General features: G+C 37.1%; 1 protein-coding gene across 1 annotated transcript in view; it reads right to left on the bottom strand.

Moving 5' to 3' along the window:
* MYO6 (myosin VI) overlaps window positions 1–8,936 on the bottom strand; it is a 78,995-nt gene extending 70,059 nt beyond the window's left edge. Inside the window, exons 1-2 of the mRNA XM_010003572.1 lie at window positions 8,804–8,936; window positions 2,799–2,868 (exon numbers count right to left, since the gene is read on the bottom strand). Of these exons, the coding sequence (XP_010001874.1) occupies window positions 2,799–2,868; window positions 8,804–8,920 (187 nt within the window). The 5' untranslated portion in view covers window positions 8,921–8,936. The remainder of the gene's footprint in view (window positions 1–2,798; window positions 2,869–8,803) is intronic.
* Window positions 8,937–11,158: the final 2,222 nt, after the last annotated feature.

The following is an 11,158-nucleotide window of genomic DNA, read 5'->3' as shown; positions in this document are numbered from 1 at the left end:
AAGAGACAGAAACAGAAAATCCTGCTTCCTCTAATGAAAGTTAAAATGGCTTTCTCCCCTTGCATGCATCTTAAGGGGGGCAGGGTGTAACTTCTGAAGTTCGCTAATTTTTTAAGTCATTTGGACTCTCAGTATTGAGCTGAGAAACTACTACAGAGTAATTGCCTACATACACTAACAGAAATTATCTTCTTTGACTGTATCTTCATAAGGACCTCTCAGGGTATATAGTATATTTTATAGGAAACAGTAATCAGTTAAGCGGCCTAATAAAAACTTGATCATTATCTAAACAAACGACCCCAGATTTCAGTGCAACCTCTGTACTCTTTGCAAGTTCCTGTTAAAGTAGTTATACCTGCAGACTTGGTGCATAATGGGAGCTTGCTCCCTGAGGGAATGTCACCACCTTCACCCAAGACATGCAAGCTAAGGCTTATGTCAGCAACTTCAAAATGCATAATAAATAAATCACTTAAATGAGGCATCCATATCCAGAGGCAACAGAAGCCACCAGAGGAAGAATTCTGAATATTCATACAGCTCATGCCTAAATATAGCTAGTGTATGTATGTGCCTTTAATAGTCCATATAGTTACTTAGACACACACACAAAGTTCACAGAAGTGAAGTTAGGCACTAGAAACTAGGACAGAACATTGCCAAATTTACTCATGCTGGCTCTCCTGTGCACAGAATGAAGCAGGCTTTGTATGGAAAATTATTTTATTATGTAATTGTAAGGCTCTGCACTTGCAGAATATTTTTATCTGATACTCTGTGCCCCCTTTCATTTTTTAAAATTGTTTCCCCCTAGAAATAAAAAGAAATAAATTAATAATAAAATATTTTTCTTAGCCATAAAAGGTATAATAATAAAATAATAAAATAATAAAATTATCCACATGCAGTGACAACTCCCAAGAACTGCATGGGGCTAGGGAGGAGCAGAGAGGAGTGTTAATTACAAAACAAACAAAAAAAGAAGCAAATGCTTTGTGTCTGTATTGTTTGCAACATTTACTAAAGTGCACATTTGACAAAGGGCTTGATTCTCAAAAAGGTGTCTCTTGCAGTTAGTGCATTTGGGATACTGAAGACTAAGGGTGGAAAAAAGCAATACTTCAGCAAATTACTTCCTAGAAGGGAAGTAATCACTGAAGCATAGGTTGGAATGGTAAGTGTAATTATTAACTTGTTTTTCAGGATTTTTCAAAACAGTATTATGAGGAGAGACTGAATGCACTTAGTATTTGATAAAATTTCCTCTTAAAAGTAAATTATTCTCAGCAGAAATGCTCTCTGACAGAAATGAACTTGGATTTCACACATTGAAGAGATAAACCTCAAGAAGCGAACAAAAACTCAGAACTCATTAAAAAGGTCTGAAAATAATGTTTGATAGAGAAAGAATTACTAGTCAAAAGCATTTTTAAGTTTTACATTTTGCTCTGTAAGCCAAAGAAGACATTTTTTCTGATAAGGCAACTGTTTTCTCTTAATTTAATAGTATTTTAATGGAATCTCACATTATTTCCATAACCTTGTTCCAAATATCAGTTCCCTGACTAGGACTCTGAGGTGCCAGGAGGTACATTTCCATAACCCATTGTCATGGGTGGAGAATACAGACATCAGCTTTGCAAAGTTTCAACCTACATGGTGTTTCCAAAACTATAAGCAACATGAAGCAAGGCTACCAGCTTGGTTCTGCTTGTAACAACACTGCAACACCTAAGTCAGATCAAAAGCCTCGGGTCTCATCTGCTTGCTCCTTATGAAGCAGCTATAACAGCTGTATTTCCTGTCACTGGATATAAATACTAACCCCTATTCCAAAACAGGAATTGCAGTTAAATCACCTAAACAACTTTCAAAGCCCTAGCTTCCATATTAACTGAAGAACAATAGAAGATACTTCTGCCGACCATTTACAAAGTTATCAGTATTTTCACTAACCAGTAAACACCACGGGAAACATTTAAAAGAGTTGCCTTCATAAGGTTTTCAGGACAGGAGAGTCTCTGTGATTTGCTCACACAGAGCACCAGCAGCAAATTGCGTTTCAATTCCCTAAAAGTTAATCCCAGCACTTACTCTCCTTTCTTGGTACTCTTCCCTTTTTCCTCAGATTTGAATAGTGTATTTGTTTCCACACATCTAACTAAAATATTTAACAAAATAAAAGCCCTGCAGATCAACACTGAAGATTATTACACAAATTCACCTCAACACTCCTCCAGCAGCACTCCTGTATAACCTATTTCCATTTCTGGTGGCCACAATGGGTCCAAGATTTCTGTCTCCAGGTTTAGGAAAGTTATCTTAAAATTTATTTTCAATTACCTGTACTGCCACAGGAATGCTATCTGGGAAATGGGTTACATGCAGGAAAATGCTGTACACAACACAGCTGCTGATAAAGCAACACATTCTTTTGCTGAACTATAAAAGATATAGTTAACTCCCCCAGTGCTGAATGCAGTTGATCCTGATGTAGTTTGGTGACAGCTGATATGTATCTGAAGTCAAATAACAGTTGTATGTGGGAATAATGTAGCAATGAGTTCCTAACACTGAAACTTCAACTGAAAACCAAAAAAACACAATAAATTATATTTCAAATGGGCTTACTTTAATAAAATTAAAGGACTTGTAGAGGTCATAAATAAATTTAAGCAAGGAAGCAAAATAAAGACTACAAGGAAGAAATAGGAAGCTTGTAAGGAAACAATATTCCCTTCTATGCATATATATTTTTTTTTAATGCATCATTTATTTTTAAATTCATAACTTACAATTATCTTCTACATCCTTTTTGCTGTCCTCTTCTGCAGGAAACACTTGATTGATAGCAGCCTGGAAAGTCTATTAGATGAAAAATATTAAGATTGTCAGAATTCCATAAAAATAGAAATATAGTTCAAAGATTTTGATGTAATGAAAAGAGTGCACTGTCATTGTATGATTGTGTAATAATAATTTTTAAAAAGATAAAAAATAAATACTGCAAGGGAAATGGCATTGTAAAGGACACACAACTTCCTCAGTTTTGCCAAGAAGCACAAAGAACAAACCCCAAATTATTAGTGCAGTCAAAGGATTGTGCTGTCATTATTATATGCTGTTTTAAAACATTCCCACTTAAAATACAAATGTTCAATAGATAATACCCTCTGTATCCCCAAGTACTGCAGATTTGGTTATTGCTTGTTGTTTTGTTGTTCTTCAATAAATCAATATCAAACAAGACCTTCCTTCAACCCCCGTATTTCAGTTATACAAAACAGCTATTTATCAAGTGCTCATGTCCAGCTGGAAAAATTAATAACAAAAGCAACTTTGTTTCTGCTTTATTCTCCAGAAATCATAATGTATATTGTTGCAAAAAAGGAAGGGAAAACATTGCAACACACACGCACCACAGCATCTGCAAAAAAATAACTATTGTAAAGGCTTTGCTTTTAATTCTACTTTTTGTTTACCATAGTAATAGCCTGTTGGAGCTACCTATGAATGAACAAAACCCCTGTTTTAGCAATTAAACACGATAGCTGCCATGGCGCTGCAGGCACAGGCTCTTTCTCCCCCCTGGAAATGGAGACAAGAAGTCTAGTCTAATATTTGAAAGGCAACCAACTGGATATAAAGAATTACCTTAGTAAACAAACATGTTTGCTTGTTTAACACTGTACTCTGCAAGATAGCCCAAGAGAAACATCTCACAGGGAAGTTGAGGTGAAATACAGTACTTTGCTTTATCTTTGCTGCAGTATAATGGACAGAACACATGAGCTCTTGTAGTTTACAGCATTATGAACTGCCAGAAATTCCCTTCAAGGTGGGAAGGGTTAAAAATGTCTCAGAATAGAATCAATTGCTGCCAGTCAGAAAACAGCAAGTCTACCATATCCCTTCCCTACAAAGTTACCATAAAGCATGCAATTTGTAGCCACAATAAATTTTATTTTGTCATTCGCTTATCAGGTTCTAATGCAAAAAAAATAAGCACAAGAAGCCTAAAGGAAATGGAGCTGCTCAATGACGTTGGAATGTCTGAGTATCCATTGGATCAACTTCCGCCAAAATACCATTTATCACGCCTTGGAGGAGGAGTGGAGAACCTGGGCATCTTTATCTCCCTCAGAAAGTTGCTGGCTGCTATTTAGAGTTTTTAGTAGTGCAGATATTCCCCCTCTCCCCTACCTTTCCTCTCTCTCTCATGATATAGCATTTAGAACATATTATCCCTTTAATTTTCACTGCAAGTTTGTCAATGATAAAGGTAAAGATACATTTGAACACAACATCCTCTTTCATAACCAGTTCACTGTGCATAAAAGACTGGAAAAATTAAAGAGCATGGCTGGCTTCACAAAAATCTAACTTCACTTCTTGTTCTTGTCTGCTGATGTGTAAACTCAAGTTAAACCACTAACACTTTTTTAAAGGAAAGAATGAACACAATAACCGACTATTCTGTAAAACTGTTCACACATCTCTGATACTTCTACATTTCATTGACCTCAAACCAGCCATTCCCAATCTATCCCAGAAGACGAAGGAAGGACTTCTTCAGTGTCCTCACCACCCAGCCTTCTGATGCAAGATAAATTTAAATGAAGAAAATAATTATAATTCATGCTATATTATGTCTCCCTTCACTTTTTTCATTCAATGTGAATTGTGAAGTAATTTCTAGAATATTTCAGAAGTAAAAAACAAACAAGCAATATGAAGAAGGCTTATCTGAAAAGCTTATGTTTTTCTGCTGGACTTTTTTAGATCTGAACATGAAGCCTAATTTTAACTACATCAACAAAGAATTTTCATTCCTGTATGCCACAGCTGGATGTGCCAAGGCCTAATTACTATTAAAATCTAATATATTAAATTAGAGAATGGGCAAAGTATCCCACGTCTATCAATAAAAATCTATCCAAATAAATTCTTTACTATGTTGTTCCATTATTATTTTTTTAACATTTACTGTAAGAAAAAAAACACTTAAGGCATTCATTTGGTAGAAGACTTTTGCATAAAACATAGCTTAGGACAAACGTGTTCCAAGAAAATGAAAAGGATATTAATCTTATCAGAAACTAAAGTGGTCTCACAAAGCAAAAGAGAGGTTTTACAGATTTTTATAGGGTTGTTTTTTTTCCCCTCTTTGTAATGAAGCAGCCCTTGAAATGCAATGGCAATCTTAAATATTCTCCCAGAAACCAGATGAGTGAAAAAAGATATCTTTCCATTCAAGTAGGATCTTCTTTCTACCATGTAATCCAATACATGTAACCATGCCTTCCTTTATACCTTCCAAATACAGACAGGAGACACCCCTACCATCAGCTGTATTTCACAAACCAACCCAAAGCAGTATAAACTGTGTGTAAGACAGACAAGAACATGTCTCATTCACAGAAACAAGCTGTGCTGACTGCTAAAAAAATCCTTAGCTTGAAACACTGAACTTTGGACGTTCTGATCCTTACTTTCAAAGTACGTTTATTCATTTATACTTAGCCCAGGGAAATACCTTTCTGGTTATTCACAGCATACCAGAGCAGGTGCCCCATAAAGCCCTCCTTGACCCCTCAGACCTGGCACAAAGCCATAAGGTCCCTCTCATTGACAGGAAAGGGTGTCAGCAGGTGCCTGCAGCACTCTGTGCCCTCCCAACAACTGCCAGAAACTCTCTGCTGCTGATGCTCTAGGAAATGCCTGTCCCCTGCTCCTCAGTGCCACAAGCATCCTGGGCATCTCAGGTCAAGCCACTGCGAGATATCACTTCCTAATCTCTTCACTGAAATTTGCTACCTCCAAGAAAAGAGTAAATTCCCCATTTGGCAATTTCATCAATATCTGCTTTTTCCCTGTTCTAGCACCAAACAACATAGCAATATACATATATATATATATATATATATGTATATATATATATATCTGCAACAGGATCTGCGGTTAGGATTCCCAGTGAGTTCAGAAAAGTACCCTCCAAGTAGAAGTGTGAATGCAATACTAGGCGAGCTTAACAAGGGGCTGCCTTTCTACACGCCTCCTTCCTTGTACACCAGCATGTGACTGCTGGTGGGACACAGGTCTGGTTCAGAGCCTATCCTTAGGGCAGTGCTCCAGCGCCAGGTGGGACCACGCTCATTAGCAAACCCCTCTCCAGTTTCTCTGCTTTCTTTCCAGTCATGGCATTTACCAGCCTTGCAAGCCGATGATCTAGTTTTTGTGGAGCAGCTCCCATCATGTAACACATGCACCCCCTGCTCTGATAACAGGCTCCCACAGCTTGGATTCCCCTTCTTTGTACAGCACAGGCTGGGTGACTCAGATCCCTACCTCTCTTTAGACACCCAGCCTCTGCATGGAGATGTAAATGCTTTGTTAACTATGTGTGGACTGCAGGACTCAAAACTGCTATTGCTGGTTTATAAGTAAATTGGCATGTTGGCCAACTACCCTCACCCTGTCTGGACTGAGTAAGTTGGTTTCATAATACAAAGCAATTTATGGCCACTCTGGCCCCAGGTCTTCCATCCTCCTGCCACTGCTTGCTACCACCCTGAAAACTTCCCACTTCTTCATTTTTCAGTTGGATCCATTATCTGACCTCATTTGCTGTGTCACACACAGCTCAGCAGGCAGAGCTGAGAGATGTCACTCTGTAACACCAGAGCGAGCTATGGGTGGGGAAGGGAGGGAAGACTGAGACATCATAAAGCTGCTGCCTTGCAGCATTTATTGCAGTTATTAACAACATATATCAATTAACCATTAAGTGGTATAGAATGCAACAATCACACATATGAATACACATTTCCGTTTTAGCCTGTGATCTCTGGTAAACTACCAGCATCTACAGAGAATAGATATGACATAGTAATGACCCAGATTAAAAAATAATAATAAGGTACAGTGCCCGGGTATGTTTACGAGATCAGGTTACTCCTCTCCTCCCTGTAATTATCACGGGTAACTCTGGAGCTGCTGGATCACTCCTTAGTGAAGAGCACTTTTGAACTATCACTTGAGTAAACAAAGTTGATAATAATGGGTATTGATGCTGACTACTTAAAATTAATGGTCTAAGCACACATGAACAGAGTATTCTTAAAAAGACAAAAACCAGTAAGAAACATTTCACTATAAGAAGAAGTCAATGACACCTTGAAAAGACTAAGAAGGTAATAAAGAAAATGCTTTATCTGCCTCTGTTAATAAAAGGAAGTTTGATAATTAGAAATATAGGACCATAATCTCTATGGTATTTAAACGTCTAACTGTGAAGTGTTCATTCCTTTAAGTAAGTGGACATTAGGCCTCTAATTAATGGATCTGCTTAATTCAGCAAAACAGCTAACAGGAGAATAACAAACTACTAGACAACAGAGATTGTTCCTTGTGAATCATGAAGGAAAACATCCATATTTTAGAAAAAAAACAATACATAGTCCCTGAAAGAAGCATATATGAGAAATAAATAGCAACTCAGGAATGTCTTTATTGCCTGTTTCTGTTTCAATATACAGATAAAAAAAAAAACAATACATAGTCCCTGAAAGAAGCATATATGAGAAATAAATAGCAACTCAGGAATGTCTTTATTGCCTGTTTCTGTTTCAATATACAGACTTTTGCTTTTTATCACATCAGAACCCATTGGGGATATAAACAGAAATAGAGGCAGGGGTCTAAATCATTTAAAAGTTACTTAAACCATAGTTTGGGAATATTTGGTATTTTCACCTGAGTAATCTTCCTCTTCTGCAAACTGAAGAATGCATACCACTGTTACTAAACCTACAGACTTTATCTCACGTGCACAAAAATCAAACATTACACTTGCTTTATCTTTCTAAGGAGAGCTTAGAATCAACTTCCTCTCCAAGACATAGAGAAAAGACATTCCCTCTGAAAGGAAGAACTGCTGCATAACCTTTTGACCTGTGACACAGCATTCCCTATTACTGTTGATGTGAAAAAGAAGTTACACAAATAATTTTGTCTTTTCCACACATGAAGACACACAGACAGGACAAAACTGTTAGAAAGGGCACATATCACATATTCACTAAGACCAAAATTACCATTTTAAAACAGTGTCTGATCTTATCCCAGTTAGTAAACACCAGAATACTTGCCATCTGAATTAGGATAATTGATAGATACAAGGTACTTCCTGTAAAAACTGATACTTAATTACAAGGATCTCAAAAATGTAATGAGAAATGAAACAGTTGGAACACACTGAATAGGATCAATGAGGACTTAATTTTTAAAGTTACATTTATTTTGCCTTTAATTTGATGCAGTAATTCTACAGAACCTTTGTTTGAAATCATGTTAATTCTCAAGGTTCTTGAGGTAAGAGGATTCATGTCTTTATCTTCATCAGCCTTACACTGAAGTGTCTAATCTAAACCAAAGCCTAGGATACCTCTATGCATTTAAGGGGAAGAAGAGAAGCTAATCTCAACAGCAGGCTCTTAACCAGTCTCTAATTTATAAAAGTAAAGTATACGGTACTGAATCAAATGCTACAGGGATTCAATCCTTTTCTCCTTCATGAGCACATATGCAATATACATGCAGATAACTGACAGAAAGCATGGACTTCTTCTCAGTGGGATGTTTCATTTCCAACATGAGCTAAAACTAAACAAAGATTCTTAGCCAAACTTGGAAAAATTATTTTCCACTCATTCACACTTGTGTGTAATGATATTGGCAAAGATCAGGTAAAATGGGTTTGTAAGATTTTTCTCTATCTTTTTGTTTGTGAAACACTTACCTTGCCTTTCTGATTCAAAGGTTCAATAGTTAAGTTGTCAGGGCCAATGTCCACAATCATCCCCATCTGGAACCCATCAGTTGGGTGTGGAGCCCAAACGGGCTTCCCGTCCTCCATTGTGGGAGCTATCCAGTCTTTCCTGTAAGAAAAAAATAAAAAATAAAAATAAAAATTGTGTACAAACATAGTGCTAGTGGGATTCACTATACAGACTTTCATTTACTATGTTTATTCCTATTATTTAGTGTGGAAGAAACCAGCCTGCAGACCAGAGCCAGCCTGTCAGGACAAGACTCTTTCAGCCTTCTTCCAATCCGTGACACTTTGCTTACAGAGGACACCCGCAGACTTGAGTATGGAGAATATTCAACAGCAGATCCATTTCTGAGGACACCACAGACCTGAGGACCCTGCAGCTCTTTCCCCAATTTCCCTGTCTTGTGAACCAAAAAGGGAGTCTATCTACAGGACAGATTCAAAGCTAAGACTCTACTAGGAGTGTGTATATACGCATACATGTATACAAATTTATAGACACACATACATATATGTGCATGCAGTGGAGCACACGACTAACTTTATACTTGTCTTCACCTGATCTAGTATGAAAATACTTGAATTCCTTTAACAGGTACATATCAAGGCATGTGAGCACTCTGTTGTCATTTGAGACAAATGAATGTGCTCACTCTCTTCACTTGTCTGGCCACGTGGCTTTTTAATAACCTACAAATGCATTTGTTCACAATTGATTTATCATATTATAAGTCTTTGAGAGATTGACCTCTGATACTGTAACATTACAACTCTGCCTCTTAAGAAACACCAACCTTACTTTCTATAAAAATATGATATGAAAGTTGTTTCAGAGGAATTTACGATGTACAAGTTAAACAGATGCAAAGGCCAGAACATTCAAACCTTAGGCTCCTCAAGTTATGCAGCTAAATAAGCTCCCAATTAAAGGAGCATTTGATTGCATGCAGTGCTCATTGAACTAACCAGGAAAGTTGCCAGAACTGGCACACTCTGAATGGCTAATGGTGCCATTTAAAATATTCTGAATCAGTTCTTTCTTTTTTAAAAAAAAAAAAAACAACAAAACAAAACAACCAAACCACTTTCTAGTCCTTAGCCTAATGAGAATCAGGAGTCTACACAGTCTGAAAGGCTCGCTTGCCCTAGCAGTTTCTTATTCCCCTCCAAAACTCATTCACATACTAAACTGACATGTTTCAGTGATTCCAAAATTTGTAAGAAGTATCTAATATCACCAAGGTGTAACTTGCCCTGAGCATGAACCGAAGAGCCTGCCAAGGCTGCCAACAAATAAAACACTGGCAGCAAACTCCAAGAGTCTGTAAGGTAGGAAACATGTCCCACATTTTTCTTTGGCCACATCAGAAGGAAAAAGGAGCTCCAAAGTTTCTCACAACTGGGGAAGGCTGCAGAATCCTTTGCCATAAGCAATGGCAAGGAAAAAGAATCACTGGCCCACCAGAAAGTTGTACAACCATGAGCAGAAAAGGGCACTCTTTTCCCACAGAAGATCTGTCAGGACATGGCATTCATGACCTGCTTTTTTTGCTGCCTCCAAGGACTTTAGAAAGGTTTGAAGAGAAGGAAAAGGCCACTTTGAGACTGTGTGACCACTTTGAGAATGCTGCTGGTCTTAGCATCTTACTTGTCAAGGAATAAGACAATTTGCTGTTAACTTTAATACAAAATAGTATAAGATAAAAAATAATTCTTAAGTAAAGACTCAGAATGAAAAGTCAATTATTTTTTTCAATGAGGTAGCCTTCTGAAGAGACTTTTGAAAAAAAACTAGTTATAAAGGACTTATTTAGTGTTGATATCTGGGTTTGTGTTTAAGTTTACTCAATCAGGTGGTTTTTTCCCCCAAATGCAGTTCAGGATATAAGAAGCTCAGGAAGATATTAACAAATGTTTCTAATATATTATACTCATTAAATTCATGGCATTTAAAACATTCTTTTTAATACAGGAAAACTTGTGGTTTACTTTTCCCCAATGAAAGAATCATATTAACTTCTCTTAACTACTCATAAAAAGTTTATGTTCTAAAACGTCAAGCGTCACATTCACTTCCATATATTTCAAACCTCTAGCCACATCCCATGAACTCAACAAAATGGCATCATCTTCATCATGTGTTGCCAGGATAATACAATAAGTCCTGTAAAACAACATCTACATTAATTCACAATTGGCTGTTGGCTACTTTATTTTCCTTGGGATATTGTAAATCAGAACCAGGATACACCACAGTTTTTATAATTTTTTTTTATTATTATTATTTCAGCCAGATCTGAACTCTGAGTACAACTGCCA

The sequence above is a fragment of the Chaetura pelagica genome, unplaced genomic scaffold (genome assembly GCF_000747805.2).
Source record: "Chaetura pelagica isolate M959 unplaced genomic scaffold, ChaPel_1.0 scaffold150, whole genome shotgun sequence".
NCBI lineage: Eukaryota > Metazoa > Chordata > Aves > Apodiformes > Apodidae > Chaetura > Chaetura pelagica.
Note: the sequence above shows the minus strand (reverse complement) of the source record. Positions and strands in the feature narration are given on the sequence as shown.